Genomic DNA, 27,183 nt, shown 5'->3' with positions numbered 1-27,183 from the left:
CCTCCACCACCTTGCCCGGCAACACATTCCAGGCCCCCACGACCCTCTGTGTAAAATATGTCCTTCTGATATCTGTGTTAAACCTCCCCCCCTTCACCTTGAACCTATGACCCCTCGTGAATGTCACCACCGACCCGGGGAAAAGCTTCCCACCGTTCACCCTATCTATGCCTTTCATAATTTTATACACCTCTATTAAGTCTCCCCTCATCCTCCGTCTTTCCAAGGAGAACAAACCCAGTTTCCCCAATCTCTCCTCATAACCAAGCCGCTCCATACCAGGCAACATCCTGGTAAACCTCCTCTGTACTCTCTCCAAAGCCTCCACGTCCTTCTGGTAGTGTGGCGACCAGAACTGGACGCAGTATTCCAAATGCGGCCGAACCAACGTTCTATACATCTGCAACATCAGACCCCAACTTTTATACTCTATGCCCCGTCCTATAAAGGCAAGCATGCCATATGCCTTCTTCACCACCTTCTCCACCTGTGACGTCACCTTCAACGATCTGTGGACTTGCACACCCAGGTCCCTCTGCGTCTCTACACCCTTTATGGTTCTTCCATTTATCGTGTAGCTCCTCCCTACATTATTCCCACCAAAATGCATCACTTCGCATTTATCAGGATTGAACTCCATCTGCCATTTCCTTGCCCAAATTTCCAGCCTATCTATATCCTTCTGTAGCCTCTGACTATGTTCCTCACTGTCTGCAAGTCCTGCCAGTTTTGTGTCGTCCGCAAACTTACTGATCACCCCAGTTACTCCTTCTTCCAGATCATTTATGTAAATCACAAACAGCAGAGGTCCCAATACAGAGCCCTGCGGAACACCACTAGTCACAGGCCTCCAGCCGGAAAAAGACCCTTCCACTACCACCCTCTGTCTTCTATGACCAAGCCAGTTCTCCACCCATCTAGCCACCTCCCCCTTTATCCCATGGGATCCAACCTTTTTCACTAGCCTACCATGAGGGACTTTGTCAAACGCTTTACTAAAGTCCATATAGACAACATCCACGGCCCTTCCTTCGTCAACCATTTTGGTCACTTCTTCAAAAAACACCACCAGGTTAGTGAGGCATGACCTCCCTCTCACAAAACCATGTTGACTATCGTTAATGAGTTTATTCCTTTCTAAATGCGCATACATCCTATCTTTAAGAATCTTCTCCAATAACTTCCCCACCACGGACGTCAAGCTCACCGGCCTATAATTACCCGGGTTATCCTTCCTACCCTTCTTAAATAACGGGACCACATTGGCTATCCTCCAATCCTCTGGGACCTCACCTGTGTCCAGTGACGAGACAAAGATTTGCGTCAGAGGCCCAACGATTTCACCTCTCGTCTCCCTGAGCAGCCTTGGATAGATTCCATCAGGCCCTGGGGATTTGTCAGTCTTTATATTCTCTAACAAACCTAACACTTCCTCCTTTGTAATGGAGATTTTCTCCAACGGTTCAACACTCCCCTCCGAGACACTCCCAGTCAACACATCCCTCTCCTTAGTGAATACCGACGCAAAGTATTCATTTAGGATCTCCCCTACCTCTTTGGGCTCCAAGCATAAGTCCCCACTTTTGTCCCTGAGAGGTCCGATTTTTTCCCTAACAACCCTTTTGTTCCTAACGTATGAATAAAATGCCTTGGGATTCTCCTTAATCCTGTCTGCCAAGAACATTTCGTGACCCCTTTTTGCTCTTCTAATTCCCCGTTTGAGTATTTTCCTACTTTCAATGTACTCCTCCAGAGCTCCCTCTGTTTTTAGCTGCTTGGACCTAACATACGCCTCTCTTTTCCTTTTGACCAGTTAAACCTTTTAACTCCCAGCAAACCTCGAGGTTTTAAGCTAAATTAAGTTAATTGGTTGGTATCACAAGTCGGCTTATAAAGTTTGTAGTTGAGTTACTGTGAAAATCCCCGTGTCGCCACACTGAAGCACCTGTTTAGGTACACTGAGGGAGAATTATAGCATGGCGAATGCACATAACCAGCATGTATTTCGGACTGTGGGAGGAATCCGAACACCTGGTGTGAAAACCACGAAGACTTGGGAGAACGCGCGGATTCCGCATAGACAATGGCCCAAGCCAAAGCATGAAGCTGGTCACTGACGCTCAAAGGCAGCAGTGCTAACCACTGTGCCACCATGCATCCCAATAGCGGTAATGCCACTGCTGGCTTCTTGGGATTCTGATCCACTTCAAGAGACAGAACCACTCTCCATGCTAGCTAGCGAACCACCAACGGCAATTCTTTAAATCCGGGAATTCAAGCATATATGCTTCCAGCTACCGAGCAGAATTTACTGTACGAGGGAGAGAAAGAAAGAGCGAACAGTGCATTCAGCCTGAAGTAAAAATACCATCTAACCAAATTGGAAATTAATTCTTGGATTACTCTGTGGAGGAAGCACCTGGCGTTGACTTGACAATCAATCTTTACACAGCACTTCAATGAATAAAATTCCTTTCAAACAATTTAAACTGCAAAAAGAGGTGTTCTAAACAGGCAGCCGGTGCCACAATGAAAACAAAATGCCCGCTTGCAAAGTGCAGAAAACATGATTTAAAAATACATTTCGTAAAGGTACAGTAGCTTCACAGATTCATCTGACTTAGATATTTTAGCTAATTTCAAATAGCATAATTCTGTTCATTGAGCAATGAATCGATATTTTATCATCAAGACGTTGCACTAAAGAAAGTAAAATGTGAAATCACACTGTTTGGCAACTGCAGAATGTTGCTGTGTGATAACAGTATGACACACTAACAAAGGAAAAAGCACAATTCGCTGTGAAGCAATCCAAACGGTCGCTCTCTGCTACACATATTTCTGTCCTTGTGCTCTTCTGTCAGAGGGGCGTGAGTGCTTTCGCAACAAGGACGCAACAAGTTACCCTGCAGGGACACTTAGCAATCAGGAATCTGCATGGAACTTACATGCTAGATACTAAATCCGCATCTCCAGTAATGTGAGCAGATGTATCGTTCATATTCATGGGAGGATACATTGACATTGGCACCAGTACAGTGAATAATAAGAATATTGGCAAGAGAGGCTTGCACCATGATGATAGATTGAATTAATAATGCCCATATTCTCTGATGTTCAGGAAAAAGAGGGTTCATGACACTGAAATACATACGATTGTGCAGAGACTTTACAGAGTCGACAGAAAGGTATTTGAACTGCAGCAGCAATCCACAGCATTGTGATACCTTTTCAGATTAAGGGGTCAATCATACTTGACTGAGGTGGGGAGAAAATTCTTCATGTAAAGTGACAATTCTTTTCGAGTCCTCTACACAAGAACAATGTTAAATATATGTAAGGCTGAAATGGGCATTACCTTTTTCTCCCAGGAATGAAGGGTGGCAATGTAGTTTTGAAGCCGAAGACTTCCAACGTATGAATTGGATGATAAGGATTTGTGAAGGACACCTGACTATTTTTAAATTCATGTTCTAATGTTCAAATGGGTTGGAGGTATATTGTAGCCTGAAACAGAGGGTATATTGAAATCACTTCTGCTCACTTTCTGCATCAAGTTTTGTGAATATCAGAGAAATAACAAAGAAATATAGAAGATGGGAGCAAGAGGAGACCATTTGGCCCTTCAAGCCTGCTCCAGCATTCGTTACGATCATGGCTGATCATCCAGCCTAATCCTGCTTTTTCCACATAACCATTGATCCCATTCACCCCAAGTGCTAAATCCAGCCGCTCTTCAATACATTTAACATTTAGGCATGAACAACTGCCTGTGTTAATGAATTCCACAGGCTCACCAATATTTGGGTGAAGAAATGTCTCCTCACCTCCCTCCTAATTGATCGACCCTGAATCCTCAGACTGTGACCCCTGGTTCTGGACTCCCCCACCATCGGGAATATCCTGCCTACATCTATCATCTTTAGTCCTGTCAGAATTTTACAAGTCTCCATGAGATCTCTCCTCATTCGTCGAACTCCAGCGAAAACAATCCTAATCCAGTCAATCTCTCCTCATATATTAGTCCCGTCATCGCCGGAATCAGCCTGGTAAACGTTTGCTGCACTCCCTCGAGAGCAAGAACATCCTTCGTCAGAAAAGGAGACCAAAACTGTACACAATACCCTCGGTGTGGCCTCGCCAAGGCCCTGTATAATCCCTGCTCCTGTGCTCGAAAAATGCCATTTGTCTTCTTTTCCACCTGCTACACCTGCATGCTTAACTTCAGTGACTGGTGCACAAGTCACTGAAGATAAGCATGCTGCTCACTCCCTCTCCCAAGCTACAGCTATTTAGGTAATAATCTGCCTTCTTGTTTTTGCTTCCAAAATGAATAACCTCACACTTATCCAAATTATACTGCTTCTGCCATTAATTAGCCCAGTCATCCAACCTGACCAGGTCATTCTTTCGGATCTCTGCATCCTCGTCACAGTTCACCCTCCACCCAACTCAGTCTCATCTGCAAACTTTGAGATGTTACATTTTGTTCCCTCATCCAAATCTTTAATATGTATTGTGCATAGCTAGGATTCCACCACCGATCCCTGAGGCACCCCACTACTTACTGCTTGAACGACTTGCAAGGGTTAATAATCACACAAGTTAAAAAACCACATCAGCTGCAAGCTGAACTCAGCCAAACAGGGATGCTGTGTGCAAACCAAAGATCTTGATTATAGCAGACGCAGAAATGTATCAAGGACATTTTAATTGAACAATGTGCAACTGCAGCTCAGTTCTTCCCACAAAAACAAGGAATAATTGAAAGAGAAGTTACTGTACCTTTGGTCAGAGATATAGTTCTCTTTCCTCGATGATTTAACATGCAAAAGTTATAATTAGACACGAGACCTCATGCGTGCATGATATAACCTTTATCAATAACCATGAGTGTATAGAGATAACTCCTATGACTCGATTGGTATGTACTAATTATTCCGAATCGAATTTGAAACTCTAACTGCTGTGCATTTTTGAATTTTGTATTCCGTATAGCCTTGATGACTTACGTCAGAGCCCGATAGCTATAGTCTTTAACAAATCATCATGAAACCGCACCACGACTTTGTCTGGCTACATGAGGGGGAAAATATTTTCAAATGCACCAAGAAGAATATTGTGACAGACTAATAACAACACTTCACCTTTCCTGATCTAAATTCCATTTATCATTTTGGGAAAACATTTGGTCATCTGATGTAAGACATCGAACTGGGGCTCTATGGTATTTTTCCACTCTGGAAATTTGTCCTTGCAAGCATTAGGGAGTCTGCTTGCTGTAATTAGCGACTATAATGCAAGAACATCCACACCCACCTCCTTCTATATTTTCAAATGCCTTGTGGTATATTGTCATTCACTCTTCCTTTCCCTTGGTCTCTTCGCCCTTTCTCTTTCACTTACTTTGCGCTATCCCACTTCAACTCTTTCTCAGTTTCCTCTTTATTACTTTTGTTGCCCATCACGACATTTTTTCTTGTCGATCACTATAACTGTCCCTCCTTCTCTTCGTTCATACTTATTTCTTTTCTCTTTTTCTTTTAGTCTCAATCATTCTTTCGCTGCTGTTCCGTCTGACACACTCCATCACTTGATAATTCTGAGACCTTGCCCCTCATTCTCCCTCATTCGCTTCCTTTTATCCTGCTGTGTGTTCCACTCTTACTTTGCTCTCTTGTTTCCGTCCCTCTCTCGGTTCATTCTGTATGTCACTTATACTTTCTTCATCGCTCTTGGATTCTCTTGTTTTCATGCTCAAGTGTTTTCTCTTTGTCTCTGCTAATTTTGTTCACCACTGCTCCATTTCGCATTCTTTCTTCTTCCGTGTTTTTTCTCAGTCTCTTCCCTTCCCACGTTCATGTGCGTTTCTCTTTTCAGCCCCCTTTTCCCCACTTACCCCTGAATTATGTTTTCGTTTGAATTATGTAAAAGTGGAACTCATTTGTAAGTGTCACATGTTCACCAATGATTTGCTATCAACAAATGTTCACAAATGGCAACCCAGTTAGATTATGCTTACTATTGGGTCACGACATGTTGACAAGAAATGAAAGGACAGTTGTTCATTTTTTTTGCAGCAATTCCAATTACCACGCATCCTTAACAGATGGTTCAGTGTTAATCTGGGTTTTGAAAAGCCTGAACACAATGAACTGAGATTTGAAATGAGGTGCCGGTGCACGAAAGAATGTCTGATTAATTGGCAGAGATTATTGCTATCTCAGATGCTATTCATTATCTAATCTGTCAGTGTCTTCCCTTGAACAGTTTCAATACATTGATTTATCAGGCTCTAACTTCAAAACAAAAGCAAGCCTGGTTTTCTTTCTAGGGATTCATTGGTAGAAATAAATTCATACATTGTAACGATCTGATCACTTCCTGTTGCAAATAATCTATCACTGATGGCAGTACCTCAGATACAGTATGTCGTAAATAGGTGTTTAGTTGGACAGAGACTTACTTCAGGCATGTAAGGAAGTTACTTATTTTTAAAGTATCAACTTTAATGCAAAAAATATTAAAGTTAATGTATAATTTTTCAAAACCTCTTCATTCTTACTGCATCTAGCTCCTAGTCGCTTGGCCTTTCCCGTCCATTACTCGGCTCCTTTCCACCACATTTTCCTGCTATTTAAATATCTCTTCATCTTCAAGTCTCCTTGATATTTTGTCTCACCCTTGCTCTTTCTAATAATCTCCCTATTCACTGCTTCCCACTTCTCCCCTTTCATCTGAGCCTTTTTATCTCTTTCCCCACAATGCATAACCTTGTTCACACTCTCTGTAATTTTCATCTCTGCCACTATTTTTACTGTAGGTTATGCTGTTATCTCGAAATAGTGCACTGTCGAATTGAAATACTTCCACTCTCTCTTTCGCATTTTCTTTCCTAATATTTCTCTCTCCATTTCTACGTCTACCTATTTTTCTACAATTTTTTCGCAGTCTTGGCCTCTTCATCTCCAGTCGCTGTGTTCGGCCCTTTCCTTCACTCAGTTCCTCACTGATAGTTTAATGTCATCAGCGGTACAATTCTGGTAGACTAAAATATAGTTCTCGATTGTCTGTATTAATCCCATGAGTATGTCCGATTGCTAGATCCGCTTTGCAGACCAATAGCTGTTTATTTTTCCCCCAAAAAAATGAATGCAAGTTACGAGGAATCGACAGAAAACAACTTCTCGCTTTCAAAGTTTTTACTTAAAGAAATAGAATAAAAAATATTATAGTCCTTCATGTCAAATAAGGCACCAAACTACATGAACGGTATATATTATATATATATATATAGATAGAGAGAGAGAGAGAGAGATCGCCCTTGCCTCCTTAGGTCTCACTTGGCAGTTACAATTTCTTACTCCGGACTCCTCCTTCTCCCTTTTCCCTCGCTAGAGCAGATAATTCCAATCCAACAACATTATAATCTCCTATAATCTTCAAAAAATTTCGATCAGGTTTGATGAAGCACGAAATCTGCAGATTCTCTGTCGGTGTGACATCATTCATAGAGAGCCAAACAAAGAGTTAATGATGCAGGTCTTTGACCTTTTATTAGATTCTAATGAAATGTCATTCACTTTAGTAATTAAGAATGAGGCGTCCCTCTCCAAAGAGAGATGATAACTGTTTTTTTGCATGTTCTGCTTATGTTTCAGATTTTTAGTGTGGGTTGTATTTTCAAACCTCTGCTCCCTTTAATCTCTTGTACTTAATATACTGCAAGGTTAATCTGTAAAACCCATGCCCGTGCTTAAATCCTTTCGACCTAGTGTGATTTCTTCAGTCTGTTTCCAATGGTGTATGTAAATTGCTGTTTTCTCCCCATAATTTGGAGCATGTACATATTTTCTTTCTGGACGGGATGAAGGGCGGTGAGGGGGACGAAAAAGGGATGAAGATAATTCTAGATTTCCTTTGCGTTTTTTCTTATGAATTACTCCCTGTTTTCATTCCGAAATGACCAAGTGCTAAAGACGCGTTGTGTCCCGTGTTCTTATTTTGTTTACCACCGGAAATAATTCTTCTCTGTCTCCCCTTCTCCGCTTTAAACATGCTGACTGAGTCACGTCGCACCTCAAAGTTATACAAGACGGCTTTATGCAGTCAGGCGTCAGAAAGTAATACCCCATACATTTTTGTAACAAAACAACGAAAGTAAAGGTAGGAATTGGAATTCATCTATTTGATGTTGACCCAGCAACAATGAAGGAACGACAATATATTTCCAAGTCGGGATCGTGAATGACTTGGAGGGGAAATTCCAGATGGTGGTGCTCCCAGATACCAGCTCTACTATTTGTTCTAGATGGCAGCGGGCGTGGGCTTGCAAGGTGTTTTCTAATGAATGTTGGTTAGCTCCTGCCGTACAGCTGCCTCCACTGGTCTTAGGTGCCGCAGGGACTTAGCATTTTTTTGTGAGGTGTTGCAATTTTCACACCTTCAATTCCGTTGAGTGACAGCTTGATGGACAACCCATTGAATAATTAATTTGATATCCCATCTGTAAATCAGCAATTTATAGAGTTCAACGGATCTGACAATCTTGTTATATCTCTGATGAGGTCCCTGCTTAATTTGTGGTACAACTGCTTGAATCAATCATGAAAGTTACATTCCATCAAGGTGAGCTAAAATTGACTCTTTGAAAGAAATTATTTCAATCTCCAGGTGATTTGGTGATATTCCCCCTTCAAGAAATTGTATTTATCAGGATTAAACCTGCAAAACCGTATCATTAGCTGCTATCTGTGAGATTTATTTTATGGCCTAAGTAAGGGGAACTAACACGATATACGGATTGACGCAATTAATGAAAATCGTTTATGTATTTCTACATAACCCCTTTTTCAACATTTATGCATTCTATTTTATAGTTTCAGATATATGCCTTCATCTTTCTGCCCACATAGCTGTAACTCCCGACCTCGATCTCTCTCTCGCCCTCGATCGATCTGTTTCCTATATGAGTCAACCACACCACAGCAAATCCTGCCAGATCATTCTGATAAAATATTTAGATGTCAAGTCGTTGAAATTGTTAGGGTGTTCATGTTCCTTCCTTACAACTCAGAAACAAATCTGCGCTATTTGCTTGTGTGGACGGTCTGTCTTCTCTTCTGCCCAGTAAGATTCCATCGGCAATTAAAGTCCTTCCATTCACTTATTATTTTTTCTTCATTCATGGGACATGGGCGTCGCTGACTGGCCAGCATTTATTGCCCAACCCTATTTGCCCGACGGCAGTTGAGAGTCAACCTCATTATTGTGGCTCTGAAGTCATATGTAGGCCAGATCAGGTAAGGACAGCAGATTTCCTTCCCGAAAGGATATGAGTGAACCAGATGGGTATCCACGATGTGATGCAGTCAAGTTCCGAATGAAAGCATAGTTGTAAATAAATTAGCTACATAACACCACAGAAAGCAAAGTAAACTTTTTTCTTTGTTCTGTGATGCAGAATTTGAATCTGCATCGACAATGCAAACCTGATCATTTCAGAAATCATTCCCCAAAGCGACGTGTGGGACATTTGGAAGGAAGCGATAGTGACAATTAGTCTCTTTCAGTTGGATTTGGTGCCAGATCCAATGCTGGAAAGGGGGTCCTGAACCATGCTCCTAAACAATCCATCATTCGAGTGGTAGCATAAATAACCAGCTCCTGTACATTAGACTGATCCAGGTTGTACTTGGATGTTTTCCTTCATTCTACATTTAGAAGAATGTTAAAGCAAGAAATTTTGCTACAATTTGATAGAACTTCCTGTTCATATAATAAGTAATGTAATACATTTAAAAACCAAAGTTTTGGCAATAGGTAGCAAAGATCTCGAGTGCCCTTTGCTTCCGATTTCCTCACCTTGCCACACAAAAATTATCTGATAATTCTGTCAACGTATTTTTGTTACGTAACCAATCACCAGGTGACGACAGTAGATATCTTATCAGGAAAGCTCGAATTCTGCTTAAATTAAGTGAACATGTGCTGCATCTCTCACACTGCAACATTGGGGCAGCAATAGGTTAGTTCTCTATTTGAAGGTAAAGAGCATTTTGTCGATTAGCTGCATTCTTCACTGTGGTAAGTTTACATTGCTCAAGTACATGCTTAGCCTGTTTTTAGTCTGTACTGGAAACATTGTCAAAATGAATGCTACACCCGATTCTATTACAGGAGAAAATGACAATTAAGGATTCAATCGATGGAGCAGGTAATATTTTCAACACCATTATCTTGCAGGGAATATCACCGATGAAAGTTCAGAATATAGGAAAGATACAATAAGCTGTGGGGAACAACTGGGTAAACAATAATCAATGTGGTCTTTCAATAGGCACTTTGCCATTCAGACAAATGTATAAGATACTGGTTGGGCCACTGATAGGGCACAGCACCCTATCCACAATTTTGGAAACGTGGAAAGGCATATGAATGACATAATTTGAACAGGTAAGGTGCAGATAGAGAAACTACGAGAATGGAATGGAGTTAGTCGATTTGAAAAGAATATTGATGGTAGATCTATGGCTGGAAATATGGAGAGAGAGTTGAATTCACAAAACAAAAGTGTTGGAAGCATATCAAATGAAGGGAGAAAATGATGGAATTTGGAAACAACGTCAAAATGTTTTCCCCAAGTCCGGACAAGAGTACGAAACAGCACCAAAATCCTATTTGATGTAATGAGCTGTGGGAGAAGGCCTGAGTAGAACTGGAAACAGAAATTGTCTACATGTCCAACAAGAAGGATAAGTACTAGTTGGGCACATGCAAATACCCATGGATGCACATTTTCTTTGCATGGAGTAAGCTATTTCGAAGCAGAGATATTTGAGTGGGAGTTATGTTTGGCGCAGGGGATTGGTAGCAGACCCAAATGGCTCTGACTTCTGCCAGGGGAAGACGCAGATAGCTCTGAGACACGAATGAGGATAAGGGGTTGTCGAGGGAATGAATATCTATAGTGAAGTGGAGACATTACGTGCCAGGCAACTGGACATTGTGGATATGACGTAGGGCATCAGATGAATTGTGAATGCATATGGAAATAGGCTGGAGAAGAGTATGAATGGAGCCTGGACAGACAGAAATGAGTTCAGTTCAGATGGAAACCGGCTGATCCGCTGGGTCTATCAGGGCAGTCCCGCTTAGGGGTTTTGGGTAGGAAGTAGAAGAGGGCTGTGCGAGGGTAAGGGCATTGAGATTGGAAGCTGTAGAGGGAAGTTTGCCAGTGGTGATGAGGTCAATGACGATTCTGGAGACAATCATTTGATGTTCAGCACACGTGCCATGTTCCAGTGGGCAGTAGGATGAAGTGTCAGAGAGTCGGTGCACAGCCGTTGAGAGAAGGCACATTTGGCAGGCTACTGAGAGATAGAGAGCAGAAGTGCGATCATGGGGTTAGGATTCGGATCAACAATTGGCATTCAACCGTTGGAAGAGTTCCAAGGGCAAAATGAGGTTCTGGTGTACCTATGCATGGGTGTTTTAATGGAACCTAATCCAATATTTTTCGTAGGAGAGAATAGTGACTAAACTTCAAATGTATGTATTAGCTGTATCTCTTTCTTTGCGTTTCCATTTCAGCCTATGAGCATTGCTGGTATAGAGGGCACAACTGCAAGCAATGAAGCAACAGGCATATCAATTAATTCCTCAAAACCTCATCTCCCAAATGCACTGCTTGCCCCAAACGTAATCTGAACGCTTGCTGTGAAGCAATGAACCAATCAGTCAACAGCATCAGGATAAATCGAATCTAGTGGCACTAAATTATAAGTCGTGACAATTCTAGTGATGGAACCACTAGGAGTCCCACGTAAGCTCATTAGCATCTAGAGTCATAGAGTCATACAGGTTTACAGCATGAAAGCAGGCACTGCAACTTAACTTGTCCATGCCACTCTTTTTTTAAAACCCCTAAGCTAGTCCCAATTGCCCGCACTTGGCCCATATCCCTCCATACCCATCTTACCCGTGTAACTATCTAATAGCTCTAGATCTATTTGTTTCATTTGTGACTGAATATAGGACTATGTCACTCACTAAAGCTGTTTCATTCTGGGAGTGCGATTGAACAGGCACTCATCAACATGGAGAGGGAAGTTATATTTTGCTGAATCAGTTAATGTTCCTGCACAAACTGGTTCCCTTGCAACAGAGGGAGAGAGAGAGAGAGAGAGAGTGGGGGGGGGGGGGGGGGGGGGGGCGGGGGGGGGGGGGGGTCGGCGGTGAGAAGGAGAGATTCGAAATTCAAGGATGAGAAAGAGAAAAATGAGGGAAAGGGTAAATCAAGGTGAAATGGAGAGAGAAACTGAGTTGGGTGCTTGGAAAAAAAATAAAGTAATGTTTAACCACAATGGGAATCAGAGTGGGGAAGGGACAAAGACAGAGAGAGATGGTGATCAGAGAGGGATAAAGACAAGGAAGGTAAGGAACGAGAGATAAATGTAGGATCAGAGACAGAAAGAGAGGGATTTCAAGAGTCGTAAAAAGAAAAGAAGGAACGGAAAAGAGAGAAAGAGAGTGAGAAAAAAGATAGTTAGTGGGAGGGCAGGGAGAAATATAGACAGGAAGTGTGAGATAAGAAAGGGTGAATAGGATAGAGAGAAAGTGGAGTTGGGGATGGGGGCAAGTGCTCTTTGCCGTTGATATGAACACAACTTCCGAAAACAAAGGTTAGTGAATCACCCATTGTTTGTGTGCTTCAAGAGAACGAGGAAGCAAATTTTGTCTTCATGTCATTTTTAAAATCAGATTCATACGGGTGAAATGACTGCACGTGCTGTACTCCATGGTCAGAGAGAGGAAGAAGGATTAACCTGTCACTCCGCTGGTTACGACCGCTCCTCCGCCCTCCCAGCAAAAGCTCTTTGAATGTTGCTATGATTTTACGTTAATTGATCTAATTTATAGCTTCCTTCAAATGTGTTTTGTACTTTAGAAAACATTTAATTATTGCAAAGTTCGCAACAGTGTGCACATCTCAATAAGGAATCTTTTTTGAGCGGGGTGGTGGGGTATGCGATGGATTGCATTGGCATGAACGCACTTACTTCATGTAAGCACAACCATCCATAGAAGCTGTGATTGATTCTTTGGGAGCCGTACAATTCTTACCTGATAATCTTCACAGGGAATTTAGGATCCCATCAATTTGAAAAATGCCACAACAGCAAATATATTCACAGAGAAGAAGTCTATGGAGCTAATAAACATTGCTTAAGATGTCGCTATAAATTTACAAGTAAGAAATGCTAAGAGAGTCACTTATGCATTGATCCCGTCATTCTCTACTACCCTTCATTTTCGTCGAGAGTAACAAAAGACAATGTGAACAAAAATACGTACACACATACATGTGCACACAGACACAGACGCAGCCCACAGAGACACTCACAAACAAAATCAGAATTAACGAAAATTAGACAGTACGATGATGGGCAATATCGAAAAAGGCAGTACAATGCAGAGAGAGAGAGAGATTGAGACTGAGAGTTACAGGGAAGAAACGGCAAAATGGGGGCAAGTAAGAGTACAAGTTTCGTTTCCAGAGGTGATGAAAGTTATTCGAGTGTATTGGCAACACAAAGAAATTGCATTGTTTTTTCTAATGGTCAATCGATCCAATCTGTTTCACAGGAATATTATTGAGACACGATTTCACAACGTGTCACCAGGGGATATTAGGCAAGGTTATTATAAACTCGATCAAAGTGATTGGCGCCTCTCTATTTGAGGTGATACTGAGACGTTAAGAATTGTTTTTTTAAATCATGTTCTGGGCAGCATGTTACCAGCTGTCCCTTCCTTTTTATTGGTGCTCTCTGTCTACAACCGACATCCCGTTTTGTCACTGCAGCAGCATAATTGTATTAACTTGCTAGAATGTCGGTTATACTCTGAACTAGTTATGTACTGCGGTTCTTCTTGTTCCATTGGGATTGTGCAGAGTGGGTCTTGATTTGGATGATCGGCAGTTATTGCCATGTGACGGGCTGAAGCTGTGTTTGGACAGAATATTCAAGCTTAGATTTGTTTTCGCTGCGAGAGCGGAGTGCTTCTCATTTTCCCTCTCTGAAGTCTGGAGACTGGTAGCTGCCAGTGACGAGTGATAATTCTGTTCAGTTTGGTGTTTTGAGGATATGCCCCTCTTTGAGATTTGCTGTTTGAATCTTTGTCTAGAAGTGTTAAAATGCTGTAATCAGGCATCATGTAAGCACAGTTGGTGTCTGTGCTGGCTGGTTTACAGAAAGGATTCATGTCTCTCTTGAATTCACTGTGAATTGGAGCAATCGAGATAGCTTGCTGTTAAGCATTGTATGTCGTCATTTTTAAGTTTTTCATTGGTAAAACTGATGCCAGTTGGTTTTTTTTGCATTCTTGAATATAGTTTATTTTTATATAACTTCCCCGTGGATCACTTGAATTATCCCTGGAGTGTAACACCTAATGTCTAACGTAATGCCAAAACCAAAGATCAAAGTTAAGGTCTCGGCCAAGTACATAAACTAACTTGTAGTTTATGATCTTGTACTGAACAAACTGAGGACTCATTGCGGGATTATAATCTTTAATCGTTGTTTGGTTAAGGATTATGGGACTCAAACACAGTGAGTGGTGATTATATTTGTCTTTTCTTTTCAACTTTTGCATTCGGTTGGTTTAAATAGGGATTGCCTTGTGGAATAATGGCTCCGTCAGTGGCCAAAATGTTCCTAGGAATGGACGACGTCACTCAGGGTAGTTTAAAATAGGTGGCCAAAGCAAAGCTTTTGGAATTGGCAAATAATCTGCAAGCGTGCGGAAGGCGGAGATAATTGGAGTGATAATTCAGCATTTACAGTTGCCAGAAACACAATTGAATTCAATGTACAATGCTAGCAGTACTTTTCAAATAAAATAGATTGAATCAGAAGCAGCGAAAGGGAGAGAGTGGAAAACGCACGGGAGAGAGAGAGAGGGTCTCCAAAAAAATTGAATGGAAACTGCTTGAATTACAGGCAAGGGAAAAAAGCAGGGACATAATAATCCTAGTGGAGGAAAAAAGAACGAAGGAGAGAATGAGCATCAGAAACTGGGACTGACGTATGAACGTCAACTCACAATGGCGCAGGTAAAGATAAAGTCTGAGACCAGTGATGACGATATTGAGGGAGACTGAACCCATCAGACTGAAAGATCTGGTTGGAATCTGTTTAAATATGCCCAATTGTTTGCCAATGTTTGACGAGAAGGATTTAGGATATTTTTTTTCAATTCATTTGAAGATGTAACAAAACAAATGGTCCACTGATTATGTGGGTATTTTTGATTCAAACAAAGTTGGTAGGTAGAGCTAGTGAGGTGTTTGCATCACGATCAAAGGAGCTATCTGAGAATGAGAATGAAGTGCAAAAAACCATCTTAAGATAGAACATAGAACATAGAAAAAATACAGCACAAACAGGCCATTCGGCCCACAAGTTGTGCCGGTCATGTCCCTACCTACCTAGGCTTATATATAGGCTTACCTATAACCGTCAATCCTATTAAGTTCCATGTACTCATTCAGAAGTCTCTTAAAAGACCCTATCGGGTTTGCCTCCACCACCACTGACGGCAGCCGATTCCACTCAACCACCACCCTCTGAGTGAAAAACCTGCTCCTGACATCTCCTCTGTACCTCCTCCCCAGCACCTTAAACCTATGTCCTCACGTAGCAGCCACTTCAGCCCTGGGAAAAAGCCTCCGAGAATCCACCCGAGATCATACCGAGAATCCTCTCCGAGATCATACAAGCAAGTGTCAAAAGCCTAGAGACGATGGGTTAGATATCTAAGGAAGGAACCTGGCCAAACTTGTAGGGAGTATGAAAGGATCAAACAATGTCAATTTGACAGGTGGAGCAGGACGTTGAAAATGGACCAGACATGAGAAGTCATGTGGAGGAATAGAAGATTAAAACTGCGAGTTTTGCAACAGAAGTAGCAGATGATTACGAACCAGTTCATAAATCGAATTTGCGTTTCCGCCACCAGTTTTAGATTCAGGAAAAGATACCTTTTAACGGGGAAAGGCAAGTCGGATCTCATGCGAGCAGGTGAATGTAGTCTTCCTGATTTTGAAAAGGAAATGCATGAGGGTGGAAGAGAAATAAAAAAGTCAGATATTTTCACTGCAATAACGTAGGAGACACAAAGTCACAGTGTTTGTGATTTAAGAAAAGCTCTGGAACGGCAGTTATGGTAAAATAGGTAAGCTAATCGGCATTGTTGAAGAGGTAAAGTAAACCCGTTGAAGGTAAAGAGGTGAAAAGGACTGTACAGCATGATCAGGGTGTCATTGACAAAAATGCCAGATCAATTCAAATAATTTACTTGTGTGGGAACGGCCACCCATATGTACCAGGAGCAGTAGTTAAAGAAGTTACAATCATAAGAGATATGGGATAACTTAAATACCTAATGGTAAGATATGAGGAGTGATGTAGTTTAGAAGGAGAATTGCCAGAAAAGATGGTGATATGTGGAATTCAGGCTGAGAAGAGTAGTGTCCCACTACATAAGTTGAGGTTGGAGAGTTCTGATGAAATGTGTTGAAGTGCTGGAAGGGACAATAGAGAAAGTATATATTCCACGAATACAGTTTATCTCGGGTAACAGTGTAGCTGGATCGCAGGAGGGAGTGACGCCTAATGTATTTTAAAAGCCAGTGCAAAATGAAACAACTGAACTGTTAAAGGAAAGATATTCTGGGACTTTTCCTGATTGTGTGGTAACAAGATCAGAAAGCCAGAGGTTAATACAAGAGGAGAAGTCAAATAATAGAGCTAAAGCAGCTGGACTTCAATTATCAGAGAACATTTTTGATCGGAGGGTTGAAAGATAACAAGAACAGATAGAAGATGAAATGATAGTTTTTAGTCCAGGAATATTGACAGGATTACAAAAGAAATATATGGAGATAAAACAGCTGTTTCAAAGAGCAGACATGGAAGAAGAATCTGAGTGCACACCAGAATGTTATAACCTCAAAAATTATGTACTTATGAGGAAATGGCGACCTTAACTTATTGATGCAGATGAAAAATGGGCAGAAGTTCATCAACTTGTATTACCAGTGAGTAATAGAAGGGAGGTGCCGTGTATGGCACATGCGTAACCAGCAAGAGTTAATTTGATCCGGAAAATTCGTGCTAAAATGCAAAGCATTTTTATTGGCTCGGTCTCCATAAAAGTGTGATTGAATTTCGTTGGAGACGTCACACATGTCAGGTAATAGGAAAACCACAAGTGGCGATATCATGAGCACACTTAAAAACCTTCCTGCATTTGAGGAATCTTTTACAAGCGTCTGAACTGATTCTCGAGGACTGCTCCCTGAATCAAAAAGTGGGAATCAATATTTATTTCCCACAATGGGTGCGATGACATAATCCTGGAGGTTTATGTAATCGCAGACGCTATGGTTAACAAGCGGCAGCATATAAGGTCCAGAATTGTAGAAGGTTAGTGGCCTTGGAGTCTTCTGAGGCTCGTAACATTGCAGAAACGCGAAGAAAGAGACCCTGGAGGGATTTTAAAAGATTACCGAAAAATCCACAGTGGCACCTGTCTCTAACTCATTAAGTCACACTTTGGTCTTCATGATGGAAGGCTGCCTGTAGTCACGCTCCGAATAAGCAGAATGCAGGCACGCAATTTCAGTTGAAACGTTTTAACCCAAAACGGCCCCCTTTATGGGCATTCGTGTCGGTTTTTCATATTTCCATGCACTCTGGAATTTTGATTATAGGAAAACTATGGTTAATGTTCAAACAAGATTCTGTGCTACTTGACAGAGAATATCCCGCGAATTGATTAGAAGACAATGGATTTTTTTTACCATGAAAATGCCAAAAGAGTCACGAAGTGAATTATGCTGCTGCTCTATTTTTTTTCATTCAGGATCTTTAAAGTCCATGATTTTTCAGAAATCATAACAATGCCAAAAGGTATTACATTCGTTCAGTCATCGGCTTCTGTGGCCTCGGATCCCGAAAAGTGTTTTCTCCTTCAAATAGACATCGCATTGCCCTTTGAAACTGAACGTTTAATAGCAGGTTGTACATCCGATACTGGGATATCAAAAGTGCCTAATGAATAATCAGCCCCTGGGACCTGCTTGTTTGCATCGCTGGTTACCAAGCACAATGGCTACAAATATATCAGAAGCGTGATGCGTGTTTTATTAATTTTTATATATTTTTTATAATCGGGAAAACCACTGCAAATTGAAAACTAAAGCACAGGCAAATGTTACCCTTCTGTTCGGGAAAGGAGATGAATGGAAAGCAGGAAACATTCATTTAACCAATGTCGTTGGCAAAATTTATAATGCATTATGAAGAAAGAAATAGCAGGAGAAGTCCAGATAAAACCAGGAACAGTCAAACGTTTAGTTAAATCAATTATTATTTAAAATATGAACATATTCGGTGTTTTTCAGTATGCAATAAGCTTAATAAAAAAGGAAGAACAAGCAAGTGTGGAGATGGATTTCCAAAAGACATTTGCTAAGTTGCCAGAGAAAAACATTATAATAAAAACTCAGAGTTCATGATCATCGCAAAGGCAAATAATTGGCTAACATAGAGGATGCAGTGAATCAGACTAAATTGTTCATTTCCAGATTGGGAAATTGAAACTTGAGGAGGGAAAAAAACTATGGTATTAACACTTCACAATCTCTATTTAAACAAAATGTTCGAAGGGACTCATGAATTGCTGCCAAATTTGCCTTCGATCCAAGGATAGGAGGACGAAATATGGTAAGGAGAACCAATAGTTTAGAGAAGAATCGGCGAGGGGCGATGCGTTTCGATGCATAATGAACGTGGAAATTAATTGCACTGGCAGAAAAATTGAATGCAAAGCACAGACATTGAAAACAAGTGGCTGAAGAGTCAGTACTGCCAGGAGAAAAGTATTTTATTACACAGCGAGTTTTTGTAATCTGGAATTCCTGCTTTGGAAGGGTGGAGCAAATAGATTTACAATCAGAATTGCAAGGAAATTATGCAAATACAGAAATGAATGTATTAATAACGAGATATAGAGGGGGATTTGCAGTGATTTGGATAGCTGCTTAGGAGCAAAGTACAGGCACGAGGTTTCGAGTTGCCCCGTTTTGTGCTACATCATTCCATGATTCTATCTCAGCCAATGGACATGACCAATTATCTTGTTTATTTTGTTTCAGGTTCATTGGGATTCATTGATTGCGGGACTGACGCCATCAGACTACGGGCCAACAACGCAGTTAAATAAAGCTCAACGACCAGAATTTGAAGGGACAGCAATTGCTCTTCAGGGTTCCATCATGAGTTACCAGAACAAAGGCGCAATGCACCTTTTAGCTAACATCGTGATTCTTACTCTGTCGTTGGGCAGTAAGTATTGTAATTCTGCATTTCAATCACCAGGCAAGTAAATTTCTTCTGCAGCTGCGTGAGAAAGCAGAAACCTAAGACAATTTCAAATGTAGACTGATTGAGGGCAGAAAGAGGCCATTCTGCTGATTCTGAAACTTGCTACGCAGTGGCAGAGTAGACGATTAGATTGTTATACCGTTTTCCCTAATAACAGGAAGCGAAAGTTCAGCCCCTTGAGCGTTTTATGTATTTGATTCCCTCATGGAGACCTGACACGCTCTATGTGTCAATCATAATATTTGACAATCCTGATAATGTCAAAACACCCTGAATACAGGCAGCATACTCGGAGTAAATTATTGCTCTCTACTGAACTTTGCGTGAGGTCGTTCTTCCCAAGTACATTCCTGAAATGTTGTGCATTGCTAAAGATGGGCCAACACGCAAAAAGTATTTGATTATTGTTCCCACATGTGAACTAGTCCTTTCCGAATTGCATACATGATACTCAAAGCTCTTTGACCCGCCAGATTCACTTCAGAATTTCATAGAACATAGAACAGTACAGCACAGTACAGGCCCTTCGGCCCACGATGTTGTGCCGAACCTTTTCCGAAACCAAGATCAAGCTATCCCACTCCCTATCATTCCACTGTGCTCCATGTGCCTATCCAATAACCGCTTGAAAGTCCCTAAAGTGTCCGACTCCACTATCACAGCAGGCAATCCATTCCACACCCCAACCACTCTCTGTGTAAAGAACCTACCTCGTAGAACCTTCCTATATCTTCCACCACGAACCTTATAGTTATGACCCCGAGTAACAGCTACATCCACCCGAGGAAATAGTCTCTGAATGTCCACTCTATCTATCCCCTTCTCATCGTATAAACCTCAATTAAGTCGCCTCTCAAACTCCTCCGCTCCAAAGAGAAAAGCCCTAGCTCCCTCAACCTTTCCCCATAAGACCTACCCTCCAAACCAGGCAGCATCCTAGTAAATCTCCTTTGCACTCTTTCCAGTGCTTCCACATCCTTCTTATAGTGAGGTGGCCAGAACTGCACACAATATTCCAAATGTGGTCTCACCAAGGTCCTGGACAGTTGCAGCATAACCCCACGGCTCTTAAACTCAAACCCCCTGTTAATAAACGCTAACACACTATAGGCCTTCTTCACGGCTCTATCCACTTGAGTGCCAACCTTCAGAGATCTGTGGATATGAACCCCAAGATCTCTCTGTTCCTCCATATTCCTCAGAACCCTACCTTTGACCCTGTAATCCGCATTTAAATTTGTCCTACCAAAATGAATCACCTCGTACTTATCAGGGTTAAACGCCATCTGCCATTTTGCGGCCCAGAACTGCATCCTATCAATGTATCTTTGCAGCCTACAACAGCCCTCCACCTCATCTACTACTCCACCAATCTTGGTGTCATCCGCAAATTAACTGATCCACCCTTCAACCCCCTCCTCCAAGTCATTTATAAAATTCACAAATAGCGGCGGACCCAGCACTGATCCTTGTGGTACGCAGCTGGTAACTGGTCTCCAGACTGAAAATTTTCCATCCACCACCACCCTCTGTCTTCTATGAGATAGCCAGTTACTTAGCAATCGGCCAAGTTTCCCTCTATCCCATACCTCCTTACTTTCTTCATGAGACGACCGTGGGGGACATAATCAAACGCCTTACTAAAATCCTTGTGTATGACATCAATTGCTCTACCTTCATCGACACAGTTAGTTACCTCCTCAAAAAAAATCAATCAAATTTGTGAGTTTCAAAAGTTAGTGTTTTATATCTAAGACAAGTATCTCAACATACCATCAATTCGACTCCGTCTGTCACTGCACTTCTTTGTCAGAACTGATTGACTTGCATGGATTCTCTTTACAGCAACTTTCCTGCTCTTTGCTTAAGTCCTATGAATTAATTGTCTTTCAATTATTGACTGAATTGTGTTTTAGGATTGACTACCAATCATTCTTCCACTGCAATTTCAATTAACACTTCTCTGATCACGGTCGATTGCTGTATTGACAAGATTAGCATTTAGTGATGTCGCTCTTGAGGCTTTTGCTTAACATATTAGTTACATCTGACGTGGTTCCAAAACATTCAGCTATAGTTACCATATAAAAACACCATTTGAACACCTGTTTCAAACCATTTCTTCATATTGCCTTTGGGTGAAGTTCTTTCCTCGCATACCCCTAAAGCTCTATCATCGCCATGAGCTTATGTCCCCTCGTGAACTACTCTTCAACTGAGGGTAACAAAACCTAATTATTGTCACTGTCCATGGACCACATGAACCTTTACAACTTGATCATGTCGCCTCTCAATTTTCTCTGCTCCACCGCAAACAGCCCAAGCCGATCCAGTCCCTGTTCATAACTTAAATGTTCCATCCCATGTAGAATTCTCGTGAACTTCCTCTGCACCTTCTTTAGTGCAATCATTCGTAAAATGTGGCCACCAGTGCTGAACAAAGTACTCTCGCTGTAGCTTCAACAACGTTCGGCAGAGCTCCAACATGGCTTCCCTGCTTTTGTAATCTATGCCTCGATTAATAAAGGTTAAGTGACATTAATATGACTTACTCACCACCCTGCTAACATGTCTGAACATTTTGAGAGATCTGTGTACAGATGTGTCAATGTCCAGCTATCCACAGCACCTGCAAGAGTCATAACATTCAATGAATACTTCCTCCACAAATTATTCCTTCCAAACTGTATCACCTCACACTTCTCAGGATTAAACTCCATCTGCCACTCATCTGCCCATTTGACAATCCGATCTATATCTTCTTTTAGCTCACGAATCTCGACCTCACTGTAAAGAACCCGGCCAGTATTTGTGTCATCCGCAAACTTACTAATTCTGCCCCCTCACCCCCTCCATTTAGTCATCTATGTCATTTATATAAATGACAAATGAGAGAGGACCAAGCACAGTTCACTGTTGTACGCCAAAAGACACTGATCCCAGTCACTGAAGCAGCCCTCTGTCTTCACCCTCTATCTTCTACTACTGAGCCAATTTAGATCCACTTCATCAAAGTGGCCTGCAGTCCATGTGCAGTTACTTTCTTTGTTAGTCTCCCATGTGGGAAATAATTTTGTTTTTCGCTGTAAAGAATATCTGCAGTACTTCCCAGTCAAAGCCCAGATGAAGGCGAATGACACTGCTCGCAGCATATATATTTGATCCCCTGCCTGGTTTATATTATTTACGTTTGTAAGAGGCAGGAATCTTCTGCCAGTTCCACGATTCGTTTACATGGCGTATTGTCCTGTGGATCGAATCCCTTGGTGTGAAAGACGTTTCAACATTTCATTGGAAATTAAGTGATTTGCATTTATAGTGTGCCTTTCATTACTTCAGGTGTCTGAACATTTTTCCAGACAATGAAGTTATGTTGTGCAGCTATATGAATATAACACGATAATCGAAGAACATAGCAGCATAACATATCGTCGCAGTAGTTGGCCATATTCCCCTCTGAAATGAATTACTGCTCCATAAGTTCACATTTGCAATTGAGCCTTCGTTCCACGTGTTCCCTTGATCGCCAGATCCAACCGTTCTCCTGGAGTCCAAAAATCCATTTACATAAATCTTTAATATGTTCAACAATGAGCACCACAGCGCTCCACTGTTGTTAAACTGCATGGACAACATGCTCTTCGATAAACTCTCGAACATTTGATCATCGCTTTTTGATTCGGTTTGCAAAGACTACACTCTCATCCTGTCAATCGATAACGGAAGGGCAATGTTGTCATATCGTCACAGAACAGTCACGATGCAGATGAAGACAGTCCGGCCTAACTGGCTCTCTGAATGCTCATGTAGACTTAGTGTATTCCTCCTGCATTTTCCCTGTAAGGCTGCACATAGCTGTATTCAAATGATTGCCTGATTATAATGGCAGGAATAAATATGCATTATCTTCAAGACAAGTATATCGTCCTATGCGTTAATTAGACCAAAATTGTGCAAGCTACGAATAGCTGATCCCTCACTAGTGATCCGAGCATTACTCCACTAGTTACACGTTATCCTCTTGCAAATATCAGCTTGAAGGCCATTCTTTCCTTATGTTTTGATAACTAATTATCTATTCGTGCCAACATATTACTCCCAATACCACGAGACATTGCATAATAAACATCTTAGTGATGTCTGCTGGATTTTACTGAAAACCAAATAACATTGCAATCACTGGTTCCACTTTATCCACATCATCATTTATATCCATAGAAAACTCAATACATTATTTCCATTTAATTTGCCATTCCTGAAATCACATGGACTCCACCTGAACAAATTGTGCTGGGTTGTGCACAATTGCAACAATATTGCCTTTTTTATATAATGCAGCCTCATTGCATTAAGAGCCATATGCCCACGTGCCTAACGCACCTCCTTGCACTAGTACACTAAAAGTTCCCTGAACATCAAGATTTGAAGTCCGTTACCATTGAAAAAATAATCTCTTTTCTATCCATTCGAACAAAGTGAATAATATTGGTTTGGTCCAATGTGCCACATCTATTGCAGGCACAGTGTATCTTCCTATGTCAATTTGTAAAACCTTAGTGTCCTCCTAAACCAATCGCTTTGCTACATATCATCAGCGAACATGGCAATATTATTGCTCAGCACAACGTGCACATAGTTGATTTAGCTTGCGAATAGTTGATGCCCCACTAAAGATCGTTGCATCACTCCATGAAGTGCAAGCTTTCCACTTGTAAATGCCAGTTTTAAATCCATGCGTTCTCATTTTTCTGTAAACCGATTGTCTATCCATGCCAATGTTTTATCCCCAGTCACCCTTGTCTCGTGCAATAAACTTTTTTGTGACGCCCGTTCGAGTTTCCATTGGCAATCCAATAGTATTGCACTCACAGGTACCACTTTATCTACCCTATTAGTTACATCCAGAAACAACTTCAATAAACTCTTCACACATAATTTACCTTTGCTCAAACCACAATTACGCTGCCTTGACATATTCGAATTGTTCAAGTGTCTACGTGAAGGTAGCTTCCAAGGTTTTACGGGCACATGATAGCAAGGTAACTGATGTTGACTTCGATGTTTTGACCTTCCCTCATTTTGTGAATGGCGGCTTTACTGTTCAATCTCTTGGGACAACCCTTGAATCGTGGAATCTATTAAAGGTCAGAACCAATGCAGGCACCGTATCTATAGCCTCTACACTCCCACACAAGAAGTATAGGCCATTAAACCCACAGCATTTATTGGTCTTTACTGGCATTCACATCTCTGACAATGTCGCTCTGCTGCTGTTGATCAGTTTAGATTAATCATAGAAACATAGAAAAACTACAGCACGAAACAGGTCCTTCGGCCCCACAAGTTGTGGCGAACATATCACTACCTTTTAGACCTATCTATAACCCTCCATCCTATTAAGTCCCATGTACATCCAGGAGTCTCTTAAAAGACCCTATTGAGTTTGCCTCCACCACCACTGACGGCAGCCAATTCCACTCGCCCACCACCAAGTGTGAAAAACTTCCCCCTAACATTTCCCCGTACCTACCCTCCCCAGCACCTTAAACCTATGTCCTCTCATAGCAGCCATTTCCATCCTGGGCAAAAGCCTTTGAGATCTATGCCTCTCAACATCTTATATACCTCTATTAGGTCTCCCCTCATTCTACGTATCTCCAAGGAGAAAAGACCGAGCTCCCTCAGCCTATCCTCATAAGGCATGCCACTCAATCCAGGCAACATCCTTGTAAATCTCCTCTGCACCCTTTCAATCATGATCATTTCTCCCATAGTTCCCTCTGGTCCTGGTATCCCTTTTGTGCCTTTGAAATCCGAAAACAGTTAGAAAGCTGTTCTTTCACGGTTCAGTTATCTCCTTACTGTCTCTCATTTTGTCAGCTGACTCACAGTGGAAAGAATGGACGTTCACTTTTGGTGACCTGCTCCCTTTCAAATCCCCGAAGAAGCAGGTACACTCAGTTTCTACACACCGTGTTTTGCTCTGAAATTATATTTTGCCATTCTTTATGATGTTGTTCCCTCGGAGTGCGAATGGAGGGATACAAAAGAATGGTCTAGTTTGGACCGGGGTCGGCTCGGGCTTGGAGGGCCGAAGGGCCTGTTCCTGTGCTGTATTGTTCTTTGTTCTTTGTCCAAAACTGTTCCAAACCTCAAATGTGTCAATAACTTTTTGCAAAGTCAAAAACGGTAATCTAAATGTCCATATTAACCTAAGTAAGTGTTGCCAGCAATGGAAAAGTGGAAACATGTAAAAATGAATTGCTAACTTCATTTCTCAGTCCTGAGTATATGATGGTATGCAACATCCTGCATCACCATGTAAAAGTCTTCCGGAGACTTTTGGGCAGAAAATGTTCAGATATTAGGCAAAATTGTGATGATATTCCAAGTTGGGATGCGATATGACTTCTCTATTTATTAGTTGTTTTGTCCCGTTATGGAGGTTAGGAGGCTATGGAAGGTCATTGAGCGACTTGATACTCTGCCTCCAGTGTACATGAGTTGAGAGGGATATCTCTTCATTTTCACAGATGCGATAATGCTCGTTTTTGAACATGAACAAAAGGACATCAAAATGGATATGGCCAAAGATTCAGCCGCTTACATATTCAAACAGACGCCGGAAGTCGACGAGGCAGTGAGTGAATATATCAAAAAGGAATGGGCTGGCATGCCACAATATCTAAACGTTTGGAAGGAGGCAAACATAAGTGTGGAACCTAACACCAAAATCCCAACTGGATTGCGAAGGGAGCACCTAATGGCCATTCACGCTTATACTCAAGCGTCCTCATTGTATGGGGACTTTAACGAAGCAATGAGAAATTACGGCAAATCTGATTCCACCTATCGGGATAAATTCCACTTCAAATGCTTCCATTACCTTCTCTCTGTTGCCATGCAAGTGCTCAATAAAAATAAGGTGTCCAGCACCTATAGGGGAGTTTCGCTTCTATTCGAAGCCAAGGAGAAAACGACAGTCCGGCTGGCGCAATTCTCCTCCAGCTCCCTTGATGAGAATGTAGCGATCGGATTCTTGAATCCAAGTACATCCAGCAACACGCTCTTTAAAATAAAGACCAAACTTGGTGTCCCAATCAGTGAATTCTCGGCCATCCAAAGTGAAGCGGAGGTCCTTATCCCCCCCATTGAAATTTTTGAGGTGAAAACAGTCGATAAGAAAAGCAATCAGGCCATGAGGATCATTACGTTGGCAGCCGTAGGGTGCAAAGGCAAGACAGTGACCGTGAAAATTAAAAATGGGGTACTTAGTGTAAAAGGAGAAAAGAACAAATGTCCCCAATCTTGCAAATGCACTGCAACCTAAGTTCTGAGGCAGCTCAACATGACTAACATCGCTTTGCCAATGAGCAGTCAGCTAATATTTGATCAGGCATGCTTAACAATTGTCGCGGTGCTTATAAGAATCTGTCACGGTGCATAACAAATCGTGTCAATTATTTGCTTGCAAATTCTAATACCTGGACCTGAATGTCTTCACCTATCCCCACCTCTTACTGTGTACTGTTCGTAGTTGTCACTATGTATTACAACGGAATTCCCCATCTCTGCCTTTGACGGCCAATAGCTTTTGTGAACATCCCGGTACCTGTTTGTGTCAGCACTGATCCATTCTCATGTTAGTACCAGTTCATACTTGGCATTGTGTATCTTTGTACCTATCCCAACTAACACCATGGACTTCATCACTTGTTTCGAGGCA

At 41.6% G+C, this 27,183-nt stretch overlaps 1 protein-coding gene across 1 annotated transcript; it reads left to right on the top strand.

The window, feature by feature from the left end:
• Positions 1-15,112: 15,112 nt before the first annotated feature.
• LOC144505403 (T-cell ecto-ADP-ribosyltransferase 2-like) lies at positions 15,113-26,787 on the top strand. Its single transcript, XM_078231515.1, is given in 3 exon segments — positions 15,113-15,121; positions 19,229-19,459; positions 26,029-26,787. Coding segments are annotated over 3 exon segments (999 nt in total).
• Positions 26,788-27,183: the final 396 nt, after the last annotated feature.

Source organism: Mustelus asterias, chromosome 16, assembly GCF_964213995.1.
Source record: "Mustelus asterias chromosome 16, sMusAst1.hap1.1, whole genome shotgun sequence".
NCBI lineage: Eukaryota > Metazoa > Chordata > Chondrichthyes > Carcharhiniformes > Triakidae > Mustelus > Mustelus asterias.
Note: the sequence above shows the minus strand (reverse complement) of the source record. Positions and strands in the feature narration are given on the sequence as shown.